The 27,402-nt window shown below is 47.2% G+C and overlaps 1 protein-coding gene across 2 annotated transcripts in view; it reads left to right on the top strand.

Annotated features, from left to right (window-relative positions):
• The window catches only part of LOC139759854 (probable E3 ubiquitin-protein ligase HECTD2), a 54,559-nt gene extending 27,417 nt beyond the window's left edge, over positions 1-27,142 (top strand). For both annotated transcript variants that reach the window (XM_071682361.1, XM_071682359.1), the window contains 16 exons: positions 5,418-5,548; positions 12,326-12,595; positions 13,143-13,303; positions 13,710-13,812; positions 14,268-14,357; positions 14,630-14,850; positions 15,266-15,414; positions 15,723-15,910; positions 16,462-16,602; positions 17,319-17,441; positions 17,920-18,083; positions 18,775-18,871; positions 19,600-19,674; positions 19,816-20,010; positions 20,203-20,318; positions 21,032-27,142. In XM_071682361.1, the coding sequence (XP_071538462.1) occupies positions 5,483-5,548; positions 12,326-12,595; positions 13,143-13,303; positions 13,710-13,812; positions 14,268-14,357; positions 14,630-14,850; positions 15,266-15,414; positions 15,723-15,910; positions 16,462-16,602; positions 17,319-17,441; positions 17,920-18,083; positions 18,775-18,871; positions 19,600-19,674; positions 19,816-20,010; positions 20,203-20,318; positions 21,032-21,296 (2,424 nt within the window). In that variant the 5' untranslated portion in view covers positions 5,418-5,482 and the 3' untranslated portion in view covers positions 21,297-27,142. The remainder of the gene's footprint in view (positions 1-5,417; positions 5,549-12,325; positions 12,596-13,142; positions 13,304-13,709; positions 13,813-14,267; positions 14,358-14,629; positions 14,851-15,265; positions 15,415-15,722; positions 15,911-16,461; positions 16,603-17,318; positions 17,442-17,919; positions 18,084-18,774; positions 18,872-19,599; positions 19,675-19,815; positions 20,011-20,202; positions 20,319-21,031) is intronic.
• The last annotated feature ends 260 nt before the right edge of the window (positions 27,143-27,402 follow it).

The following is a 27,402-nucleotide window of genomic DNA, read 5'->3' as shown; positions in this document are numbered from 1 at the left end:
GTACGATCGCATATCTCGCCCGGCCTTCACACGCACGTAAATCCCAGATCTACTGCCGACCAAAACACAATGACCCATCCCAACAGTAAACATCACTGCCAACAAATCTTAAATAATTACCTCCTAACTGCTGTCAATGGCTAGACCCCGGGAATTATATGCCCAGCTAATGTCAACCCTAACGGCAGCCATTAGACTCGGGTGAAGCATAAGTCTCAGATGATATATAACACTGGAAGCTTTAATATAATGCTTTGGTGTGGACAACAGTACAGGTAGGGGCTTCACACACAGTCCTGCCCAAGCCTGGGAAGTCATCCCTTAAAACCCTTAAATTTAGGACACTATTCAATCAAAGTATATGATAAAATAACATTAGACTTTCTTCGTGTCTGACTCTCTCTCTCTCTCTCTCTCTCTCTCTCTCTCTCTCTCTCTCTCTCTCTCTCTCTCTCTCCACCTCGAGTAGTGTAGCGGAGGCTGGTCGTGGAGGCTCCTCGTCCATCTCGAGCATTGCACTCAACATTCTCCGTCTCACGCTTTCCAAATTTTTCCCATGTCTTCCCGCTCCCCTGCTTCTGTGGCCATTATCTCTCCCTCCCTTACTCACTCGTTCTAATCCAATTTCGACCGTCACTCCTGCCGTCCAGGCTGGGAATACTGGAGGCATCGTACATATTTCAGGGAGACAAATACAAAGACTTTTTGTTATCGCACAGACGGCGGCTGAAGTATCGCACTAACCGGGTTGTCATCATGCGAAAGTATCGTACTAACCCAAGCACCATCGTACGAAAGAGCCAATGTTATTGTTTCCAATGTTGTAGAAGATGGCAAACACACGAATGAGTTTTCGTACTCTTCAATGGACCTGTTAAAGAGTTCAGCTCTCTTGAAATGAGTTCACACATGAGTTCATACATGCACCGGGAACGTGTATGGCCTTAGAACTGTCTTGAACACCTCAAGAAGGGGTTAAATTTTTTTTGCGGTTGGTGTTTATAACTAGATGTTGACGGCTTTAATTACTCTTGACAGTCGATGGGGACCAAAACCTTAACAGCCAACCAGTTATCAGCTCTCTCCATTAAGTGAATTAGTTCTTTGTGTAAAGGGTTCAGTCCTTGCTGCTGAGCGGCTCGAACACCATTCGTCTAGTTCAATTATCACACTCAAATTTTAAGTCACTGCCTTCTGAGGTGAATGCCATGACTTACATGGGGATTAAAACATCATCACGCAACATTCATGCATTTCTTGTATTCTGAGGTTTATCTTTCACTGAATGGTGTCTTCTGAGACCGAATCTACGGAGAAAAAGACGATCTAAAGCATCGTACTTCTTGGCCAGAGTTGACGTACTCTAAAATACACAATAGGTAAGGTCATTACACATGGAGGAGGAGGAGGTTATAATCTTCATCCTCAGAGTTTTGTTCTGCTTCGTGGATCATCCCAGAGCTGCTTTAAGGCCTTCAGTTACCTTGACATAACGACCAGAGGCTTCCTGGCTCAGTATTGAACGCCTGTGAATGGGGTTGAACGTCGACCCGTGACATTTCCAGTAGATCTATAATGGTGCGAGCCCGGTCCTGGGTCCCCCCTAGTCCACCGTGCCGGCCACCAATGGACAGGTGAATGTATCATCTGGCTGCCACACTATCTGGCCCACCTCACTACCACACTGACAGCTTACCACACCAACAGTCTACCACACAAACAGGCCACCATTTTACCGGGCTACCACACTAACAATCTACCATACTAACAGACAACCACACTACCAAGCTACCGCTGTGCAAGATACCGTTGTACCATACCACTGTACTAGACAGACTACCATTATACCACTGTATCAGACCTATGACACTGGTAAGAAGAGTTTGGTTGAGAGAGCTGAAGAGGGCGTGCTGAAATGGTCTGGACACTTGGAGGCGATGAGTGAGAAGAGGTTGTCTGTGAGGTTGTGCATGTCGGAGGTAGAGAGGACAAGGAGGGGGAAGCTGAAGGTTGGAATGAAAGATGCTCTGGGTGTTCGGAACCTGAACATGTAGGAGGGTGTGAGGGGTGCACGGATAGAACGAATTAGAGCGATGTGGTCGACAGGAGGCGACGTGCTGTCTATGGGCTGAACTGGGCATATGTAGCGGTCAGGGGATACCGCAGAAAGGTCTGTGGGGGCTTGACTGTGTATATGAGGCACTGGTTACGGTGCATCATGCATGACATCTAGAGAATGGTTGTAAGCCAATGAGGCCATTCTTCGTCAGTTCCTGGCGCTACATCGCTACGATGAAAACAGCAAAGGAGTCTGAACATATATTTTACTCTTTCATACATGTCCACTATCTCCGGCGTGAGCGAGGTAGCAAGAACAGATGACTAAGCCTTAGAAAACAAAGATCTTCATTTGGCTCTTTCGTCTATTCTTAATTTTGGAAAGTAAAACAAGAGGGAAGGATTTCCAGCCCCCCAGCTCTCGCCCCTCTTAATCGCCTTCTACGATTCGGAAAGATTTACAGCCATGTTACCTGGCCGCTTAACCTTGTATATATGTATCATGACTTTACTCCTTTGTACACACACACACACACACACACACACACACACACACACACACACACACACACACGCACGCACGTACACACACACACACACACACACACACACACACACACACACACACACCGGCCTAAGCCGACCCCGGGTCAGTCCGTGTTGACTTATGGTCAGTAACGGTAACCACTAAACCACGTGTGTGTGTGTGTGTGTGTGTGTGTGTGTGTGTGTGTGTGTGTGTGGTGCTGGACGCTACCTGTGTGAGGTTACACCGCGAGTGAAAAGTCACCATTGGCCATACAGTACCATCGTCACTTCTCGCTTCAAATGGGTCCATCTACCCCAAAACAAGGACGACCCCACGTCAAGGACAACCCCACAATAAGGACGACCCCACGTCCAGGACAACTTCACAACAAGGACGACCTCACAACAAAACGAAGACACAGGCACGACCTCAAAACAAGGACGACCACAGAGGAAGAACGCCCCGCGCGTAAAGGGGGAACAACCACAGGTCGTCTTCGTTCCCAGTTCCGATGATCTTCCGCCTCACTCGCAATCAACTTACAAGAAAAAAAAGGATCATCCTCCACTACCACACAAGATCATCATGGCGTGCGAGGCCAGGCGACCTCGGCGTTGGCTCAGGTCTCGCTCTCATCTCCTTACCTCACATAATTACAGCCTGAGTGACCTCGACTGGCCCCCCTGAAGGTGACCTCCAAGAGGGGGGGTAAGGACGGAATGTTAATCACTAGTCGGGAACTGCTACCGTCTCTACCTCTTCGGTCGTCTGTAAAATTACATTAGTTTCGTTATCTCTGTATAGAAGATATATAAATGTAATTACTCATTTTCTATTACCTTATCGTTTTCTTTTTATGGGTATAACTCAAGTGGAGCCGCGTGAGTACATGTGTATCTGTAATTCCGTGTGGGGATTGTACTGGCTACGCTGGTTTCTCTGCTTTCACTTGCTGAGAACGGGAGTTCGAACCCCGGGTACGACGGTACGATCCCTAAGGACGGTAGTTAGATGCTTGGATGCGACGGTACGATCCCTGAGCACGACTGCACGATCAATAAACACGAGGATGCGATCCTTGAGAATGATGTCTTGGCCTTTGATCTAACCCTTCAGGGTCAGTGTCAAAGGTCAAGGGTCGCAACGTTTAGTTCGAGGGGTAACATGGCTTGCCTAAAGAGCAATAATTCTTATCATTATCATCAGTAACCACAGCGTATAGATTTCGGACAAGACTTTGTTCACTGCAATGTGGTTGTACCTTGGGTTCACAGCCTTCTCTATAAATTCTGTGATTCAGAACATGAAGGAAAGTGTTTGGGGGAACACTGCATCTATAGTGATCATATGATCTCTCAAGTATAGTCTTCTATACAATCGTATAGTCCATCGTGTCTGTGATCTACACGTTTCTATCGTTCTATACATTATAGTTCTACATTGAATCATTTCAAGTGTCCTTCACTTCTAGATGTGTCCAGTGTTTTACATCGGTACACATCATATGTCTTGCTGCACAACCTCAGCTTTCATGTGGTTCAAAGATTCTTGTTTTTGGCTTCGTGATACTCGAGATTGGTCGAGGCTTCGCTCGTCGAGATCACTCGTAAAACTGTGTCTGGATCTGTCCGAGATAATCGAAGCATGACCGTGTTCTGATCCGTGCATTCTGAGTCTCGAAACACTGAATCACATGTAATCAACCCAGACTCTACCCAAGGTCGCCTGAAGCGTGTTCCGACTCATGATCCGCAAGACTTCTGACAATGAATCACATTTCATACAAGGAACCCAGAAAGTTTTTCACTTTATGCAAGGTTGCCCGAAGCGTGTTTCGACCGCATGTTTCGTGAGACCCCAGAGACAATGAATGAGGCTTCGCAGATTCAACGCGATACAGGAATGCATACCCCACGAGATTTAAGGAGCTTCGAGACGTGACCATAATCTTCTCAATACAGTATTGTATTCCCACTGTATCATTTTCTCGAATGAAATGGTTGAATATATTCTTAACGGGAAGGCCACATTCCAGCCACCTTCTTTTTTTTTTTTTTACTGACCTAAAATAATGACGCGATGCTAATTAAGCGGGGTCTTGGTGACCACTAATTAGGTCAGGGTTGGTGCGGTGAAAAAAAAAATAGAAAATGGATCAAGACCTGTTGTCTGGCAAGTGGGAGTCATGTACGAATTATCATCTAACGTAATTACTGGATTATGAAACTGTCGGCAGCGCCACGTAGGTTTGGCGTTTGTGTATGAAGAACAGACTTCTTGAGGACGACCTCCTAAAGACGACGGTACGACCTCTTAAGGACGACAGTACGACCTCCTGGGGACGACGGTTCGCCCCTAAGGACGACCTTTGGGTATGATGGCCCTTAGCTTCTTCCCTGATCAGTAAGGGTCAAGTCAACCACCATAATACCCAACAAGTCTCGTACCCGTCGTGCTCAAGGGTCGTACCCGTCGCGCTCAGGATTAAAGGAGTTAACGTAAGGTTCATTTTACTATTGCTCTGTAGGCCTAAGATGAACATTAGTGCTATAGATATTAGTAGATGCTTCATGAGCTTTGCATGGCGATCATGAGTTCTGTCAATATATTGATTCTTATCTTTAGCTGTGTGTCTGGCTCTGTCAGTCCTCTGTCTGTCTGTTTCCCCTTGTGTGTGTGTGTGTGTGTGTGTGTGTGTGTGTGTGTGTGTGTGGCTAAGAACTTAGTGGCATTAACTTCTAACCTTTAACCTAGCATTTTAGGTGGGGTGACCTCCTGATGACCCTGATGTGGTGTGCCGCTCCTGTAACGTGACCTGTCTCCCCACCAGTGACCCTGGACGCCACGAACGGCCGGCTCCGCCAGATCTGTCCCTACTGCGGCAGCTTCTACAACATGGGGGCCAACACGGACGTGCGACTCCGCCGCGGCAGGGACGTCCGCGTCGAGCTGCCGCACATCGTGAGTACACTCAAGTTGCCCCTCTTGGTTGTGGCTTCAAGACAGACGCGTTGCGTCGCGTTGAGAACTTAGGCCCAGGAGACGAAATTCCTGTTTATAGCAATAGCTTCTCTTCCCTTTAAGCACGAAATACGAGTAAATCAATAGCCTAATTAGCTTATGGCATCTAGTTCCCCGTCACCCTGGGGTTGAAAGAATCTATATGGTCCCTCCCGCCTGTCTCTCCTGCCAATGGGAGGGAGGATTCAGGCAGCAGCAGTGCTGGGCCTTCATAAGACCCTTGCTCCTCCAACAGACCTAACTTCATCCATTCGTTTCACCAATATTCTCGGTCTCTCTTCTGTTCTAATTTCTGTTGGTGTCCATCTAGTTCATGATGTCTCATCTCTCTCTCTCTCTCTCGGAGACACAACTGTCGAAAGATGTTTGTATTAATCCACCTCCACGTCTCTAACCTCAGTCGTCCAGTCCACCAAGCTTGTCTGCGCCACTCTGAGTGACACACTAAGCTGGATTCCTCCATCTCTCGTCTCTACAACCTCCTCCGTAGGACTCAACACACACACACACACACATACACACACACACACACACACACACACACACCCTCCTGCACCTGACCTCAAGAACACAACATTCGTTCTTCCTAGACTGACCCATACCTCCCGCTTCGCCTGGTCTTCCACCCTATCCATCACACCACAACATGAGATACCAGGAAAGGGTGCGTTTAGAAGGTATACGAGATCATCACCTATTCATACCCAGGGAAGGTGAACTAGACCCTGACTCTCTTTCCACGTCACCTCTCCGTCGATCAATCCTCGGCAGGGGACAGGATGGCAATGTGTCGGGTCTGACGTTACGGTAAATACTGACCATCTTGCTCACACGGACACGGGATTAGCCTCCGTCTCTATAATCGTGCATCACGCCACGACCGGTCTTCTCCCCCTACCCCCTGGGCCTCCAGGGAAGGTCGTAAACACACGCACATACACACACACACACACACACACACACACACACACACACACACGTACACGAACTCTCAGCGGAGGCTCCGGGCGAAGGACGCTGCCGCAGGCAGGTCGGTGTGGGACGCCTGCAGCGGTGGAGATGGTTCACCTTCTGAACTTTGCTGATGATTAAGTACACGCAACCTTTCACAGAAAACTGGGGTGCGGGGAGGAGACAGAAAACCCCGTGCGTGATGTATGAAGCACAAGACGGACGCTGGTCTCGTCTCGTGTTCGCCAGATGCCAATTGTGGCGTGTGCTTCCTGGAGCGAGTGACCCCGGGCTGTCCTCCGGTGTGGTAATGATGGACAAACACATGCCAGGAAAATGAGTCACCGTGTTGTTTACCCTTCCCCGTGGATAAACAATACATACGTGGTCCGCCCCGAGTAATTCATCTTCCCAGTCTTATCCGCAAACAAAGGGGAAATGAGCCTTCATGAAAGATATCCCTTGCTCTGCTCCGTCTGTCTTTTTAAGGTGATAGCAGAGGAGGGGAGGATTTTCAGGTCCACCCACCACCTCCTCACCACCACTCTCGCTCCTCGCTCTTACCCCCAACGACACGTCGCAAGTGTGTGGGCAATAATCTTTCCCCCTACCCCCATGAATAAGCTGGAATATCTATCTATCTATCATCTATCTATCTATCTATATATATATATATATATATATATATATATATATATATATATATATATATATATATATATATATATATACACCTAAGTGGATATAAGGATAATAAATGGACAGCTAAATAATTACGTAATTGACTGAGTCAATACGAAACTGAGCTGGAATGCGGTGTGGTCGTGTAGAAATATATGTGACCCAACAGCTTATATAATTCCAGGTTGAATAAAAGAGAAGGACGACATGTTGGCTCAGGCCACAGTAGTGTTGGTAGATGTATATTGTGTCATCATTCATCATACATATATTTATATATATATATATATATACATACAACATAAGATCATACATACGTACGCAAACACAGATACACACACATGCACGTGTGTACATACAAAGACAGAAATATAAATCGACACAAAGAAATAAGTACAGATGTATATTTGTCATCGACAAACAAACATATGTGTAACAGAGAAATGCACAAACACTTACTGCCACTGGCTGCGAACCCGTGTTCTCATATCACGATGATGACTTCACGCATGGCCCTGCCCGGATTCGAATCATAGGCGCGGCAGTCGGTCCTCCGTTCACCCAGCTGTTCATCCTCCCTCCTCGTCTAAGGTGCCATAGAAAAGAAAAAAAAACTTTTCACATCCTATACTAAACCAGAACTAGGGTATGCTTATCAAGTTTAGTCACCATATTTAAAGAAGCACAAAGAGCTGATAGATGAAGTCCAGAGGAGAAAAACAAAGATTCCATCAGAATTATGGTGAATAAGTTACAGGGAAAACTAGAGGCTTTCTTTTCTGAATGTGCCCCAGTGGAAGAGAGCAGAGTGAAGGGTGACCTAATCAAAGCATTTAAGTTTTTAAATCAAAATTGTGTAGATACACACACACACACACACACACACACACACACACACACACACACACACACACACACACAAATGTATACTCGTACTGAAAACAACTTGATGAACACCATTATAAATACAGTAGAAAAGAACCAGAAGAACATTTGGAGAACATTAATGACGAGTTAAGTCTCCTCCTCGCCAACACCTGTACCCCACCAACACCTGTGCCCCACCAACACCTGTGCCCCGCCAACACCTGTGCCCCACCAACACCTGTGCCCCACCAACACCTGTGCCCCACCGACACCTGTGCCCCACCGACACCTGTGCCTCATCAACTCCTGTGCCCCACCAACACCTGTGCCCCACCAACACCTGTGCCCCACCGACACCTGTACCTCATCAACTCCTGTGCCCCGCCAACACCTGTGCCCCACCAACACCTGTGCCCCACCAACACCTGTGCCCCACCAACACCTGTGCCTCGTCGAACCTTGGCTACTGGGAGGTGGCCAGATCGATGCCGCTGCCTTGGGCTCAAGGAAGGGTTGGAAACCAGTTCCTGGGATCCAACGCCATGCACGCGATTGAACGCTATGCCATGCACGCCACATACGCAACCCACACAACTAAACGCAGCGCCGCTATCATCTGTTCCAACACCCCATTTTGATCCACGACGGTGCAGTCTTTGAGCACGACGGTACGGTCTTTGAGCACGACGGTACGGTCTTTGAGCACGACGGTACAGTCTTTGAGCACGACGGTCTAAGAGCACGACGGTACGGTCTTTGAGCAGTCTTTGAGCACGACGGTACGGTCTCTGAGCACGACGGTACGATGGCCCGCCCTGTTGAGTCAAAGGCCGGACGATTCTTGCCAAAAAGGTTACACATCATCGTGCATCAGCGGTTGTACCGTCGTGCATCAAGGGTTGTACCGTCGTGATCATGGGTCGTACCGTCGTGCATCAAAGGTAGTACCGTCGTGATCATGAGTCGTACCGTCGTGAATCGAGATAATTAAGCTGTCTCACGACATTCCACACCTGGTATGACTCAGGCAGACCCTAACAATATGAGTACATGTACTCACAGTGGGTACATGTAGTCACGGGTGAGTACAACCACGCACTCTCACAAGACAAATTGTAAGTACGTAAGGAGCACTTTAAACACATATTATTTACTTTATTCTTTGAAAATATCGGAAAAAAACTTTTTAAGTACATTTTACTGATACACTTAAATCACAATCCTTGTAAGCACTCACAACAATGCATGCACTCAAGTGTGAATTACAGTATACACACTTCAGGTACACTGTATTTGCTGCGCTGATATATATACTGATACTTAAATTATAAGTATCTTTTTTTTCGTGCGAACGAAGCTTGGCCAAAGGCACGCTCAGCTGGGACATATTCCAAGAACTGAAAACAGAAGAACAAACACAAGGACAAGTGTTTACACTCAGCTGTGGTTGGTGGGGTGGGGGGAGGGGGGATAGGGTGTGTGTGTGTGTGTGTGTGTGTGCTAAAGACAAGACACTCAAGGTTAAAAGCATGTTTTCTAGCGGTTCATGACGTCCACCAATCACAGCTCAGGTCATTCATAACCCACCAATCAGAGCTCAGATCCCCCATAACTTCGACCCAAGGACCAATCAGCTGGAGCTTCGACACCTTCTACATCGACGGGGGCCAATCACAGCACCAGACTGAGCAAGTAGACTCGTCACACGTGTGTTAATTCGTTCGTGTACGACGGTTAACCCCCGGTGACTACGTGTGGTAAGGAAGCCTACGCCTCGGCAGCGGGTTGCGGCGCTACCCCCCCCCCCCTCAAGATACATAATGCACCAAGGCCTAACACATTTTCTCGCCCTTAGCGAAGCATTTAGGAAGTAAATGGTGTTCAAGTAGGGTATACCATTTTCTTTTTTCCCCTCTTTTTCCGAAGGGGTGATTTTCTTTTCCTGTAATGTCTTTACTGCAAGGTCAGAGAAGTGAAACCAGAGGTTATCATTAAGGTGGCCTGGTCATTTCACGGAAGTTTGAGAAAAATGTGCAGTGTGGGTGAGGCAGTCACGCGGGAGACTCACTATTGATGAGCAAATGAGGTGATGAATGAGTGGCAGTGATGAGGCGTAGCTTAGAGTGGAGCAGATGCTTTGTTCGTAAAGGAAACTAAGGATTTCCTTATTTTGTCCAAACATGGTTCCAACAGATTGGTATGTCACATACATATCCATTCAAGTACTTATTTAAGTCATTCCCATCATGCACGCATTTCAACCTAACGAACCTATTACCCATGTATAGGTCGACCCCCTAATTCTTATGTATAAGAGACTAGTGGAGTTCAGTGCTCCTGATGACGTCAGTAAATCTAATCATTGGACACAGCATAATTCTGTCAACTCCTACGTCCGCCATCACCTTATACATCATAAGTGGGTCCTTGGGAACGCTGCCAAGAAAATTTGGCTCAATTATCGTACCAATTTACCTGATAATTACTGCATTTGAGTCGTATTATAACGTTTTCCGATATTCTCGCACGAAAATAATGTATTTATACTGGAAGCGCGTTCGATGATGCTCGAAATGTGTGGACAGTTCTCGACCAGGGAAAGTCATTTCAATTATCGATATCTGGGTCAACGTCAAAATAAGAATCTAGAGTTTCCTCGCATCTGAGAGTGATTTAATTACTACAGGAGTCGGAAATCACTCAAATCTACCTTCTTGGTCGTGCGTCAAGCCTTTGCGGCTCGAAGTATCCCAACATTCTCCTGAATCAAATGAGTGTCTGGATCTCGATCATTATGGGAAGTCTGGTTGAAAGACGTGCTGCCTGGTCTGGGGGGTCATCAGACCCTACCATCTGTTCCATATGTATCAGCCAGCTGCCCTGCAGGTCAATGGTTTTTGGGATTTCCTTACTGATCTAGAGACGAAAAAAGAGGGACTGACACACGTGTATTTCCTTCTATCATTTCGTGTGTGTGTGTGTGTGTGTGTGTGTGTGTGTGTGAGTGTGTGTATTACACATCTCTTGAATATCAAGAAAAGAAAGATATAGGATTGATAGGGTAGTTGGGCTTAGGCCTATCAACTGCCAGGGTCATTAGGATCGTCAGTGTCAAGCGATATCCTCGAACACCCGAACCATCATGAGCGCCTTCATCCGTCATGATGATTCTCATGACCACATGCACCCCAGCAACGTACTGCATGACGGGTTGTGAAGCCATGTTATTATCACTATATTACCCAGACTACTGCGCACATGTATACGTGCATGACTGCCGCATACATTACATGGACTAGATTATGTAAATAATCTTTAAATCTACTCCTAACAGCTGTTTAACATGGGAGAAATAATTAGTATACAAAAACACGAAAATTATCATACCTTCCAGATTAAAGTAATATATTTGGATGATAAGTATCATACACTGAATATCAACGATACAAAACAGGTCGTCATACGTACATATCAAAAAATGACGTACTTACAAGTAGGTGTCGTATGCGACTGAGGCGCACCGTTCACCACATACTGCCAATGAAAGCGTGCCATACAGTGTCACACTTCCTGGAATATTTATTAACCTGGAGTATAATAGGGCGAAAACCTTGCTAGCGGAGCCAGCAAAATTACCCCTCTGGGTATATGAGTCGTCGTTCACGACACCTCTCTCCCTTCGCTTTAAACACATGGACTCCCTTTTCAGTCTTTCTTCACTCATCTTCTCCATATAGGTGAACAATGCCACTAGTTATCATCATCATCATTATTATTATTATCATCATTACGTGGTCTTCAGCACTGCAATATTGTTTACAGCCTGGACCTTCCTCAGGCTTACTGGCCGGTCCTTTTCTTCTCCTTCGTGGAAATGTAGCCATGTCTCGCTTGCTGGTGCGTTCGCTCACCGGGTGAGGCCAGGTGGAATTCTGCCTCTGATTATTCGTAAACACACCAAACTACGCCGGCACAACACGACTGCCTCTTTGGTGCCACCATGAGCCCTTGTTTAGTGAAGAATTCTGATTGTCATCTGTCTCTCGGATACTCTTTCTATCTACAATATCTACGTTGTGATCTATATACATATGTCTATCTATTTGTCTATCTCTTCATCTATACGAGTGTGTGCGTGTGTGTGTGTGTGTGTGTGTGTGTGTGTGTGTGTTTCTATTCCTAACTGGACCAGCAATACAGCAACTCTTCTTTTCCCAGGACGTGGAAAATCGATCAAGATTTGGCGGCATCGGTAACTTTATGATCGGCCGCTTCGGAGGGCTGACCTTCCACGACAGCAGCGGCGGCGGCGGCAACAACAACAACAACAATAACAACAACAACAACAACAACACGGGCGGCGGCGGGGGTGAGGAGGGTACAGGGGGGAGCCCCCACTCGGTGAGCGCGGGGTTGCTGGACAACATTAATGATTCCTCAACCTTCAGGGTCGGCTCAGGCAGCTCCCTGCCCCCCATCCGCAGACAGGTGCGATAGACTCCGTTTTCTCTGCTGATTTAAGGGAGGACCCGTCTCCCTTTCTCTTCTAAGTTTCTCTTGTTATCTTCGGTATTTAGGATGGTGACCTCGTTTTCTCTCTCTCTCTGTTTTATTCCATCCAAATGAATGTATGGTGACTTCTCGTTTTCTCTCTGTTTTATTCCATTCAAATGAATGTATCTCATTTTTAAAACGCTTTCCATTTTCATTTGGTTATTGATATAGACGTCTTTCGTTTTCCTTAACCATTTTTTCCCTGTCGTCAGGAACACACACAGTTATGAGGTACCCCAGTCCCTGCACGACAATTCCACCTCCGTCTAACACTCGAGACTCTGGCCAATGAGGCATGTGAGTGGCTAATGTTTCCCGTAGCTTTTCTGTGGAGACTAACCACACGAGGCCTGGCCGTTGTGGCACCTCTCCTCCAAACAGAAAAAGAGGTGGAATTCTCTCCTTTCCTTTTGTCTTTCCCTCTCTCCTTATGTCCTTCCCACCCTTCGCAGTCAGTAAGCCAAACACTTTCCTGCGACAGGAGGTGAACAGCCGTCGGGGGAGCGTGTCCTCCTCCAGGAGAGGGTCGGGCAGCCTCCGGTCGGCCAGGAGCGAAGAACGCCTCCCGCTGCACGACGCCCCCGCCACCGCCAACCAAAGACCCGTCTACCCGGCCCGCACCACCAGACGGGAAGACTTCATGTACGTGCGTGCGTGCTGTGCGTGCGTTTGTGTGAGCGTGGTATATACATAATGATACCAACAGTGATAGTAATTATAAAACTAGAATGATAATAATAATGATAATAATAATAATAATAATAATAATAATAATAATAATAATAATAATAAAAATAATAAATATACTGGTCCGTAATAATGATAAATTAATAAAGATAACTAATAATGATAATAATACCATAATTACATTTATCAACCTACTGACATATGACATCATAAAGGAAAGCTTCAAACAGAATTATTCCACTGCACAAACCATGAAAATGATTATACACTTATTGTAAACATCCTCATTTCAATATTTATCTCTTGTAATATTCTTCACATTTCTCTTTACTTCCCCCCCTCCCCCTCTCTCTCTCTCTAGGCAAGAAGTCAGAAAATCTAAGGAGACAAAGAATTACAGTGACATGAAGAAGTTCTACTTCGATACGTTTGAATCCTACGCCAGCATCTGTGCCACGTTTAAGGTAAGGTTACCTCATTCAAAGCAACGCCATTCCGTACTTCATGGTGACACCCATATATATTTCAGTGGTAATACGCCCTTATCAATAACGAAAGGTAATTAGGATTTAGATAAGGTGAATTTCAGATCTACATATTGATCCCCTTGAGCACGACAGTGCGACCCTTGAGCACGATGGTACGACCCTTGAGCAAGACGGTGCGACCCTTGAGCAAGACGGTGCGACCCTTGAGCACGACGGTGCGAACCTTGAGCACGACGGTACGACCCTTGAGAAAGACCCTTGGGTATGATGGCCCTAACCTTTGACCCAAGGGTTGTACACCGTCGTGCTCAAGGGTCGTCCTATCGTCGTACACGAGGACACGGGTCGTACCATCGTGCTTAAAGGGGACGCATTCATCCCTGCTCAGTACACCCGCTAATGACCTGACACTAACGACCGCCTTGTTACAGCGTGACCCCGACTACGACGGCGCTCGTGTGGACGACCCAGGTCTGAAGATGGAGCTGGTGTACACCGTCCACGACTCTGTACACGAAATGGTCAGTGTTCAAGCTGTACACAACTGTACAGATATTTGTAGGCTAGTTCATACTAGACTTCGCAAGGTTTTATTGCCAGGATGGACGGTAGTTCATACTAGATTTCGAAAGGTTTTATTGCTAGGATGGACGATGCATTGAGTGTCGGTGTTGGAGTATTACGTAAATCAAAATGACGATGAGTGACACACGCGGGGGATAAAGGAAGGGCATGTGGAGATCCTCATACATATCAACGTGTGTAACGCTCTCTTGCCTTGCCTCTCCTCCAGCCGTCCGTAGTGCACAAGCACTTCCTGAAGGCGGTGATCAACGCGCTGCTGCAAGAACGGCCGCACCTCTTCAGCAAGGACCGGGTGAGGGCGCTTTTCGTGCTGGTCCAGACCCCAGTGTTCTTGTCGCAGTCCTCGTACACCGTGCTGGCCCACGTCCTCAGGAACATCACCTCCCTCCCCAACGGCGACCACCAGCTCCTCGTCAACTGGTTCAGGACGTGAGTGCCACGCGTCTCGGGGTCTGGGAATGGGGGTCTTCAATAACGGGTCACGTGTTCCGGACGGGTTTTCAACACGTATTGAAGGTCTTTGTGATTATCTATATGCCTCCAGGCTGGTGTACAGACTCTGTGTGTGTCGGAAGGCTGGTATACAGGGCCTGTATGTCTCAGCAGGCTGGTATACAGGGCCTTTATGTCTCAGCTGGCTGGTATACAGGGCCAGTATGTCTCAGCTGGCTGGTATACAGGGCCTTTATGTCTCAGCTGGCTGATATACAGGGCCTTTATGTCTCAGCTGGATGGTATACAGGTGGTGCGTGTGTGCGTGTGTGCGTGTGTGTGTGTGTGTGTGTGTGTGTGTGTGTGTGTGTCAGGTAGCAGGTATACAGCTGGTGTGTGTATGTGTCGGCAGGCTGGAGGTGTCGCGGCTGAGGATGATGGTCGGCTTCATCATCCAGTTCGTGACGGTGCGACAGTTCCCACCCCCAGACCGCTCCCTCCCGCCCCTAAGCAAGAGCAAGTGGTGGATCCCCACGGGGACGAAGGTCCTGGCCATACTATGTAAGTCCCCCACCTTCTCTCTCTCTCCCTCTCTCTCTCTCTCTCTCTCTCTCTCTCTCTCTCTCTCTCTCTCTCTCTCTCTCTCTCTACTCACGACCTACCGACTCATAAATCACGGTGGTTTATTCATGAATTCATATATTCATTCACTGAATACATTACTCAGTCTGATCTAAGTCTACCATCACTGTACATACATGGAATTACTTTTGGTTCGTGACTGAAGTACGTATATATATAATCGTCCTCACGCATCACTACGATCCTCATACTCACCCACCCGCCCCCTACGACCACGCCTCCGTCAGACGCGAGCAACACGTCAGCGCAGCCGCCGTTGCTGCACTACACGGAGTTCTACAACCACGCCCTGGACCACCTGGACCTGATGAGCGAGTACCGCACGTGGCAGGTGCCTGAGAAGCTGGACTCCTTCTCCTTCTGCCAGTACCCCTTCATCCTCTCCATCGTCGCCAAGCGCCACATCCTGACCAAGGTCAGTTGGGTCTTTGCGGTCTCTCCCAGGGGTGGGGTCTTCCTCGGAGTCTCTCCCGAGATGGGGTCTTCTTCAAGGTCTCTTCCACCATGGGTCTTCTTTAGGGTTTCTCCTCAGGTGGGGTGTTCTTCAGGGTCTCTTCCAAGGTGGGATGTTCTTCAGGGTCTCTTCCAAGGTGGGGTGTTCTTCAGGGTCTCTTCCAAGGTGGGGTGTTCTTCAGGGTCTCTTCCAAGGTGGGATGTTCTTCAGGGTCTCTTCCGAGGTGGGGTGTTCTTCAGGGTCTATTCCGAGGTCGGGTGTTCTTCAGGGTATCTGCCCAAGTAGGTCTTCTTCAGGGTATCTGCCCAAGTAGGTCTTCTTCAGGGTCTTCCAAGCTGGGTTTTGATAGTCTTCCAAGGCAGGTCTTCAGGGTGTAACACTGTCTTATGATGTATGGATATGGGTCAAAGGTCACTAATGAATATAATTTTCAATACTACGTGGCAAAAGCTGAGTGTGTGTGTTGGGGGGTCACTACTGACGGAGGGCTTGTGTTTGTGTGGCTCCGGCAGGACGCGGAGCAGCAGATGATCCTGACGGCGAGGAGGTCCCTTGTGGCGAAGGTGGCGAGGCACCAGCCGCCGCAGATCGACATCTTCTTCCTCAACATAAACATCAGGAGGAACCATCTAGTGGAGGACTCACTCAAGGAGGTGGGTCCTGGGGAGCCTGGGCCGGCGCTGGTGTTGGTGGTGGTGGGGCGGGGTGGGCCACACTGGTGATGGGGTGGAGGACATCGAGCTGCACCAGTACTGTGAGTACGTTGGTTCGAACATGTTCGATGTAGGAGATGACTAGGATGTAGGTGAACCAAGTCAGACGTAAAATACTCGTTATAGTAACGTTATTCACTTGTGATGTACGTTTAGATTCAGTAGTGGGTGGGATAACCAGTAGACAGACTCCTTACCCCCATCTCATATCTATATATATATAATATCAGAGCCAAATGATGCAACCTTGATCTGATCATATATGCAGACTAAGTCACTAATCCTCTTAAACTTATCAAAATGATATTTGTGGGATATGTTTACGTACATGCATACACAGTACAACCCCGAAGTCAACGTCCACACCGTGGGTGTGCAGGGAAATACGTACATGCAGATAAAATCACATACTATCGTAAAGACAGATAAAGATGTCCTCACCAACGAGACGTGGCGGTGTCGGGCTTAACCTTTGGGACACAAAGGTTGTTTACGGATGTTCTACTGCGCCCTAACATGTCCTGCAGTTTCCTAGTATATACCACAATGTCCTGACATGTCCCAGTACGTCCTAACGTGTCCCGGCGTGTCCCAGTACGTCCTAACGTGTCTCGGCGTGTCCCAGTACGTCCTAATGTGTCCTGGTGTGTCCTCAGATCGCGGCCAAGAAGCGGGACCTGAAGAAGAAGCTGAAGGTGACGTTCGAGGGCGAGCCAGGGCTAGACATGGGCGGCCTCACGAAGGAGTGGTTCATGCTCCTCATCAAGCAGATCTTCAAGGTGAGAGAGAGAGAGAGAGAGAGAGAGAGAGAGAGAGAGAGAGAGAGAGAGAGAGAGAGAGAGAGATGAGGAGGGGACTTCGAAAGTAAGAATAGTAATGAGGCCGCTGGACCTCGAGCTTACGAGTGGAACGTGATTTCCAAAATGTGTCCGGGTTCCTGGGTGCTTCATGTGGTATGGGTAGAGGGTCTTCATACCCAACAAACTAAATCATCTTTCCTTACATCACCACCGTGTGGTGCTCTGTCTCGGGGTTCCTAACAAAGCCACAGAGACGTGCTGTGCTGTGCTACTGAACCAATTCCAACTCAAGTGTTGATAACTGGTCCTTGTGTGCTGTGTTGTGGTTGACGTGGTGTGTGGTGGTTGACGTGGTGTGTGGTGGTCAGCGTGGTGTGTGGTGTGGTGTGGTGAGTGACGTCGGGGTGTGCTTCGACGCGTTAACACGTCGTATGACCTAACACTCCGCGTCCCACAGCCTGAGAACAAGATGTTCGTCTACCACCCGTCGAAGCGTCTCTACTGGTTCTCCCTGGCGCAGGACGGTAACCTCAGGGAGTACAACCTGATCGGCGTCCTCATGGGCCTCGCCGTCTACAACTCCATCATCCTGGACGTCCACTTCCCAGCCATCTGCTTCAGGTGAGTCTTCGGGGCTCCCCTCTACGAATCCGTGTGCCTCCTGAATCCCAAGTCTCTCTAGAACCTTAAACCTTACGAGATTGTGGGTCCGTCTACGACCCCTGCCTTACGGGCATTTATTTTCTACCTTTTTTTTTTAAACGCAACGTTCAAGGCTCCGGCCATCCTCCAGGCATTCCTAAAACGCCTCCTGTGGTTCACAGGTATTCTGAGGAGGGGGGGAGGGGAGTCTCCGACGGTACACCATCCTCTCTAGTTTGGTTCTGCTGATCACCATGACGACTCCCGTCGTCTTAATAGGCCATTAAGGTATCTTAAGAGTCTGGCGGTCTAGACTACTTACGGACACAGTTCATACTAGTTGATAAAGTTCGTCTACGAACGTAGTTAGCCACCACGAACAGACTGATACAACTACTTTCCCATTTCTCACAAGACGTATTCAAGTATTGGGTTGTGAAAAAGGTAAGACACCAACCCCGCTATCAGGAGCTGAGGACACGACACCTCTCGGCGTTGTGAGATGACGACACTACAACCCTGGTGTTGTGTGTTAAGGACACCACAACCACAACCCTGGTGTCGTGTGGTAACGACACTAACACAACCCTGGTGTCGTGTGGTAAGGACATTACCACAACCCTGGTGTTTGTGAGGCGACGAGACCCTGACCCACGTCCTCTTCTTCCAGGAAGCTGCTGAGCCCGCCCGTGGTGCCCGCCTATGAGCACATGGCGGTGGGCATTGCTAAGGCGCCCGCGCTGGACGACCTCAGCGAGATCATGCCGGTGAGTCGTAGCCCTGGTGAGGGTGGGTGGGTGGGTACCGGACCATCCTGACGAAAGGAGACATCTGATCTAACAGTGGGTTGGTGGGTGGGTGGGTTGCGGACCATCTGACGAAAGGGGACACTGATCTGACCTGAGAGTGGGTGGGTGGGTGGGTTGCAGACCAACATCTACGAAAGGAGACACTGTTCTAACCTTTGTTAATACCGTCCCATCGCCCCTCACCTCTCCTGTCTACCAATTCCCCGTCTAAATACCGTCCCATCGCCCCCTCCACCTCTCCTGTCCACTAAGTCTCTGACGCCCCTCGTATACCTCACATCACCAGTACAGCTTTCCCGGTAGAGGGTCTACTGGTGGCTCTCTGTCCCCCGTGACTCACCGGGGACTGGCCAGTACCGGTGGGTCAAGACAGTATTTTGCCGACTAGTTTAGGTCACATATTTCTTCTCGACACAAGAAGCCAACGGGGTACATACAAACTATTGGCAAGATTTAACATTTCATATAATTTTTATTCTCCTTTCTAAAAGCTTTTAGGAAGAAGATCAGCAATACTGAAACACGTTTTCTTTCCTATACTAAACTGCTAAAAATTTTAAGGAAAATGGGGGGAAACTATTTCATTCCATAACTTTGCACTTCACTCACCCTACGTAGCCTAAGGCTTGGTATGTCCCTCTGGTCATCAACCACTTGTGGTAAAGACTTCCTCGTCTCTCCCGCAGGAGGTGGCCCACGGCCTCAAGGAGTTACTCAAGTACGAGGGCGACGTGGAGGACGACATGTGCCTCAGTTTCCAAGTGAGTCTTTCCATTTGTTTGATTTCAGCGACATGAAGTCACGATGGTTCATAATACCAGTAATTCGTATGTACACATATACTTGTATACATTCTATTCAAATTGACGAACAGAAGATTAAAAACAAATCTTAAATTCCAGGTTTCTTTAGAAGAGTTTGGCCAGCCCCGAACCTTCAACCTCAAAGAAAACGGGGAGTCGTTGCCGGTGACCAACGAAAACCGGGAGGAGTTCGTGCGCTTGTACCTGGACTGGATCCTCAACACTGCCATCTATGAACAGTTTCGGGCGTTTTATCTTGGCTTCCACACCGTGTGCGCGTCTAACGCCCTCATCGTAAGTTACGAGTCTTATTAAAAATTATACATAAAACCTTTCGTCCTTCTCAAACTGGTATTACTTAAAATTCAACCTGTTCTCACCATTATCATCATTATCATTATTATTATCATTACTATTAGTATCATTATTATTGTCATTATTATCATTATTGTTATTAGTATTGTTAGTATCATCATTTTACTGCAGATGCTTCGGCCAGAAGAGGTAGAGATGTTAGTGTGCGGTTGCCCGAAGCTGGACCTGAACGAACTCAAGAAAGTGGTGGAGTATGATGGCTACAGCGAGGACCACCCCACCATACAGTAGGTCTTCCCCTTCCATCCCACTCGCTCCCACCGCTACCCTGCTATACAATACCTCCCCCCGCTATACAGTGAATGATCCCCCCCCCCACTGCACCCCCTCCTCCAACCACACACGAACCTACTACACTCAAATCCTTTCACTCTTTCTCGTCACTTATGATGCAAATTAATCTTCGTCTTCGTGACCCAACCAGAGAGGGTTTACGGGCGCCTGCCAACCACCGCTTTCACAACGGTTGTTTACCTCGAGTCTCCTGGGCAAAAGTATATATCTTAAACCTGCTCCAAACTCATGGAAGGAAGACTTTCATGTCCTCCATAGTTATAGCTCATGATGGGGGAGGACAAAATATATGATAAAAGGCAACTTCTTCAATCAAAGCATAACTGAACTGCGAAATATGTATTTAAGATTCTACTCTCAGTATTCTTTTAAACATCATGTGCGTCACAAATCCGTGATATCATTTTAACCATTACTCTGGAAACTAAAATCACATTGATATCAAAGAATGATTAATTAATTAGACCTTTGTTTATAATATGAAGCTTCGTCTTGGTGAAAATGTCCAAGACAATGGCAGTACCTCCCTAAGATGTAGTGTTGTCCGTCTCTGGGGAAACTTTTGAGTATTTCTCCGGGGAGTGACCCCTCATAGTATCTCTCTGGGGTTAAGGGTACTAACCCACGCCGTGTCCCTCTCCGACAGATGGTTCTGGGAGGTGGTGAGCGAGATGGCAGTTGGGCAGCAGAAGCTTCTCCTCCTCTTCACGACGGGGAGCGACCGTGTCCCCGTGGGCGGCATGGGCGAGATGACGTTCAAGATCTCGTGCTGGCGAGGCCACACCCACATGCTGCCCCAGGCCCACACCTGCTTCAACCAGCTGGTGATGCCGCCGTATGACTCCAAGGCTGTGCTCAAGAACAAGCTGTGCATCGCCCTAGCCAACGCGGAGGGCTTCGGCCTCGAGTGAAAGTGTCTTCACGTTAAAGGATTGGTATGTTAGGCGGAGGGGGTCAATCACTCTTGACTCCAGACAGGGGAGCCCCTACTCCAACAGTCTGGTCCCTTATTCAAACAGTCAGGGCCCTTACTCCAACAGGCACGGCCATTACTGACAACAGTCAGGGTCCGTACTCTTATGATCAAGGTCTGTACTCCACCAGTTATGGTCCTTACTCCAACAGTCACAGGCCTTACCCCGACAATCTGGTCCCTTACTCCAACAGTCAGGGACCTTACTCCGACAGTCTGGTCCCTTACTCCAACAGTCAGGGACCATATACCCCAACCATTAGGGAAACAAAATATTCAGTTGCATCTCTAGGAAAAGAAATGTTTTCGTATCTGATGCCGTAATAACATACGCAGCAGCTGACTGGGGCAGCTGTGCATAGCCAACGAAACGGACACATATTTTGTTGTTGTTGAACTTTCTTTCGTGAAGTGTACATCAGGCGGGGGTACACACGCCCCCGCCCCCCACGTGACATCACCTCTGTACACAATATATTGACGTCTCCAAGACTGTGATACCGTGGGATGCTGCAGCCTGTTACGAACACTGACACAAAAGACGTCACACAACTTTCTTTTGTCGTAACTCGGACCTGTCGTAACTCACTTGGTACTGTACCTCCAGGGACGGAGGTGTGAGTTACCTCCTCCAGGACGAAGGTGTGAGTTACTTCCTCCAGGGACGGAGGTGTGAGTTACTTCCTCCAGGGACGAAGGTGTGAGTTACTTCCTCCAGGGACGGAGGTGTGAGTTACCTCCTCCAGGGATGGAGGGAGAGTTACCTCCTCTCAAGGATGAGGCGTGAGTTAACCGTCGGCACATCACATGATCTGCCGTCGGTACACGAGTGTATAAACCATTATAAGTGTCTGTCAAATCTCCCTTTTGTTATACTTTTGGTGTTGTTAGCTACGTTGGGCCAGGGTAGTGTCGTCCGTCATACAGCAGGACGACCAAGATTCTATATAAAGCCTCGGGCGACGCCATGTGGAGGACCGCCTCACGTGGCAGAGGTGCACAGCGTGGGATGAGGAGCACGTCCAGAGACTCGTCTCCGTCATCACCGGAGCAACACGGAGGAGGAGAAGCCGTTACCTCGACCTGGTCGTGAGCGCAGCAAACCATAAAACTCCTCTTCTTTAGGAAGCGCCGAGCGGCATCAGACACAGTCCTGCCCTGATGCAAGACTTGTGTTTGGAAAGGCCGATGTAGTCAAGCCAGCATTCACCCAACAGCCAATACTAATCTGGATTGGTTAAGTACATCTAGGGACGCGTATCAATCATCTACAATGGAAGTGAATGATCAGGGTGATTGCTAGAGTGTCTATACCTACGAGTATCTACGACCAGATTATCATTTTTTTTTTCCATTTAAAAAAGCATGTGGCTGAGCGCGTAGCACTCACCGCAGGAGAATCTAGACTTGAGTAAAGAAAAAGGTCGTGTGAGTTATGTGTTGTCGGTGTGTTATGTGTTAGATGGGACAGAGTCTGTGTGTATATGGACTGCAGTGCCACCAACCCACGTATGGGCGAGACAAGAATGAAAAGACAGCAACCTGCAACAACAGGAAAAGAGGGGAACCCGACAGCCACTGAAGTGCTGGCTGACTCGATGGCCGTCGATAAGCCCTCCCGATACACAGGCGGGTAGTAAAGAGAGAGAGAGAGAGAGAGAGAGAGAGAGAGAGAGAGAGAGAGAGAGAGAGAGAGTCGTCAAAGTACACCAACCGCATGACGACGTCAGACATTAACAGGAGGTCACAGGCCCCTAACGCAGCCGGAGTCCCTAAATAGGACGACTGCACATCCCCCCCCCCCCCCCCCCCCCGAGTGGCGTGATCCCTGGTGAGGGGAGAGAACCTTACATCAAATGACGTGAGAGATTAGCGACGTCCGTGGCGCCACGTCCCCCTCAGAGCAGACACCCGGGGGTCAGTTAGTGAGGCATTACTGAGACACAGGCTAGAGGTTCCGCTAGGGGAGGTGTGAGAACCTCCAATTCTGGTTATACTACAGAACTTCAGAAGGAAGATCATGAACAAGCCACGATGATAAGAATAACACGAGGAAGAACATGAATAGGCCACGATGATAAGAATAACAGGAGGAAGAACATGAACAATCCACGATTATAAGAATAACAGGAGGAAGAGCATGAACGTGCCACGATGATATGATGAAGAGTACCACCGCCCTTCATGTAGAACTGTTAATGTACATTGTAAAAGTTTATTCTGTAAATTGTTGTGTGTAATCCTTGTTAGAGTAGATGATGAATTTCTCTGTTCCTATAAATCTAGGTAAAGTTTGCTCAAAGTGCTTCTCTGATGGTAGGTCTTCAGTGAAATGGTTCTCGGTAAAGGCTTACACTCAAGGGTATTTCCAAGAGGCCCTCTGTCGTGACTAAAGAGACACTCAAGATGTTCATCTGAAAGGAACTCTTTTCTCTCATTGTTATTCTGATATCCAATGTTATGTTACTGACGCGATTATAATTATTTGTTATTATCATTATCGTTACTATCATAACATTATCATTATTGTTATTATTATCTTATTATTATTATCATTATTATCATAATTATTATTATCATTATTTCAGGTAGTAATAAAACAGCTGTAGTTGTAGTATTAGTAATGATATATGTAGAAGTAGCTGTAGTTGTAGTAAAAGATCTACGAAAAAATATAACTCAATGCTAATTACGCAGCAGCTAGTAGAGTGTAAAACGATAAAGACCCAGATATACTGAGTGCCTCACGCGTTGACTTCATCTCTCCAGAGGGCCTCGAAGGTTTCAACTCCCTCGATGCACTCATGTTGAAAATCCAAGTCACTCTGTGATATTTTAAGTCTGGCGCGCCATTTTCCAGGCGTCCGATCTTGTTCGCTGGGCTGTGTTTGCCACCCAGCCGGAATCCGCTGGACTGAAATGTGTGTGAGTGTGTATGTGTGCGTGTGTTATGTCTATACACATGCAGGTCACTCCAATCGTGCGTGTACGTTTATTTCATCTGTATGGATATGTATATTTGCGCACTTTGTAATTACCTACCTAACTGTAATTACCTTATTGTGTATTACGGGGCCCCCATTTTCTAAGCCTGGACGTGTGTGTGTGTGTGTGTGTGTGTGTACATCGCTGATACATCAGACTCCAGGCCCCTGTATGATCGTGTGGGATACATCCATGTGTTCTATATGTGTCCATGTGTAATGCATAAATGTACGTATGTATAATTAAAGACCTAATCTGTGTTCTGTACAGCAATCTGTTATTTCCGTTTTCTATTGACCGAGTCTTTAACCGCTGGAGTTAAAAATGATTTGTATATATGTGTATGTATGTCTTGTTCTCATGACCTCTTGGTAATTATGTCATGTTCTTCATTACTGTTTAATGATTATTTTCCCTTCAACTTAGAGTTGGAATAAAAAAAATAAACAAGCCCGCCATGACTGATGCAATTTTGTAAAAAAATAAATTTAGTATCTTTTCCTTACACCAAACCTGAGGGAATATTACCTAATCTTGTATATGTATGATTACTGGCTGAAACTGGGGTGTGTGTGGGGTGATAACTTAGTCTACCTCAACTGAAGCTGACCATCGTTTACTGTAAGGTTTAATCTGTTCTGGATATACTAACTCAACTTAGGGGAAAAAAGAAAAAATCATCTAAAAATCAGTAGATAAACTGCCTATTGCAGTCTGGAACTGTTAGCGGGCTATGTCACGATGGATACTTCAAAACAATATCTCCCTCATACAGAATAAGGTGTTGACTTCAATTATCTCAAGATTTTCCTCATAATTTACCACGTCGACGATCCAGCCAATCACCTGGTTTGTTACAAATGCTGCCCGGAGATAACCATTGGGCAACTCTCATTACGTGTCTTCATCCAACCAATCGACAGAGGTTTTCGTAACAATGTGAACCAACTTAACCAATCAGCGACGGATCTTTCGTTCTCCCCCCTGGCTTCCTGGAGCCAAAAGTTCACCTAATTAGACTATGTTGTTCATGTAACATGAAATTCAAATTGGCTCATATGGCTGGCAGGCCACCATACTGAACCACTCGTGCCTCACTGGCCACGGTCGGCTAGCCCTAGCTAACTGTTCTCTGTGAGATTTAAACACAAGGGTCAGGTCAGCCGTCCAGCGGAGACATTTAAATAATAGCCTGTAATGTACTTACGTGGATTTAACATATATGAGAATCCCCGTTATACTGAATCATGATGTTTAAGTTTATGATATATACCGTTTTCTGTTCGGCTTAAGCCTGGCCTTCCCAAACGAGTCTCCCCCCTTTTGGCGGTGTTGACTATATTTCTCTACGCCGTTTCCATCACAGCCCTATCACGTGAGGTCCGGGAGCGTATTACGTCAGGGGCGACAGCTTGACGTAAGAGGAGAGGGTTGATAAGTGCTCAGAACGTACCAGGTACTACCACTACTACTACTACTACTACTACGACTACTACTACGACTACTACTACTGCCTCCTCGCGCTTCACTTATGACAAGTACAGGTTCAAGTGGCGGGTGTCATTTAAATGTCAACATTTTCTGGCACATGTTGTCATCTTGGCTTCACCTATGCGAGGAAACGAAGAGGAAAATCGTTTTGAATCCTCTGAGCACGACGGTACGATCCTTAAGCACGACGGTACGATCCTTGAGCACGACGGTACGATCCTTGAGCACGACGGTACGACCCTTGAGCACGACGGTACGACCCTTGAGCACGACGGTGCGACCCTTGAGCACGACGGTACAACGCTCCTGCACGTGGCGTTACGCAGCTAAATAACGCAACCACGTGTTGCTGTACATCTACATAACAACGTAGTGTGATGTATTTACAAAATATAAAACATCCCAGGCAGTTCTGACATAAACCATTACAACCATCAACTGTCCTTACCATACACCATCCCCAGTATAAATCGTATGAAACCATCCTAAACACAAACCTTCCAACATCTAATCCGTACATAGTAAACCACTCCACAAAAACGGCCTACTTCAACCTAAACCAACTCTCACACAGACCAAACCTGACGTAAACCATCCCAAATATAAACCATCCCACATACAGCCTCCCTGACGTAAGCCATCCCACACAGACACATACACACACCATTACACACACAAACCATCCCAGACCAATGCATAACCTAACACATCCCATCCCGGGTGTACACAGTTCTCTCTCTCTCTCTCTCTCTCTCTCTCTCTCTCTCTCTCTCTCTCTCTCTCTCTCTCTCTCTCTCTCTCTCTCTCTCTCTCTCTCAAGCGTGGGTTTCCTTCTTTTCAATTTCTGCTCGTTCACCTGTCTATAATCATCGGAGGCTCTGGTCATGGACGATAGTAGTTCTTATCTCAGCCAGGCCATAAACGAAACCAGAGAAAGACGGCCAAGGATACAAAGACGTGTGAAGGAGATGTGAGTGGAAAACCTGCCTTCGTCAAAACTAGTCATGCCGTTGCTGTCAGGTAAAACAGGATTATTAACCATCTTTAGTTCAGTCCGGTTTGCTGTCATTTACATACATACCATCTCCAGAGCCGATGATGTAACGCGTAGTGACACAGGTGAGAGTGTGGTAATCATTTCTTGTTTTTTTTGTACAATGTCCAGAGTCATGTATGGTGGCACGTTAACCAATCCGCCATAGGTCTCTGCATGAGTGAAATTTCAGTGGCACCCAGTGCAACAGTGACGTCATTTGTTTACATGTGTCTGGATCCCTGATTTGGTGAAATGTTGATTTTGTTTGTACATCAGTAAAAGAGAATTATGAGTGTATTAAACATATGGTCATTGATTTTGTATTACTGTACCTATTATTTTTCATGGTAGACTTAAACTTGGTTCTTAATCCACTGAGCATGAGGGCATGAACCTTGTGCATGACAGTCTGGTAGGGTCATATCGGTGCGATCAAGGGCGTTTTACAACTGCGTTAAAAGATGTTCAAATTACCAGCGGCTCGGTACCAAGGAACCAATATCTTTCTCACCCTCTCTCAGAATACGTATCT

This window comes from Panulirus ornatus, chromosome 34, assembly GCF_036320965.1.
Source record: "Panulirus ornatus isolate Po-2019 chromosome 34, ASM3632096v1, whole genome shotgun sequence".
Lineage (NCBI taxonomy): Eukaryota > Metazoa > Arthropoda > Malacostraca > Decapoda > Palinuridae > Panulirus > Panulirus ornatus.
The sequence above is the reverse complement of the archived record's forward strand: the minus strand, read 5'-3'. Positions and strand labels throughout refer to the sequence as shown.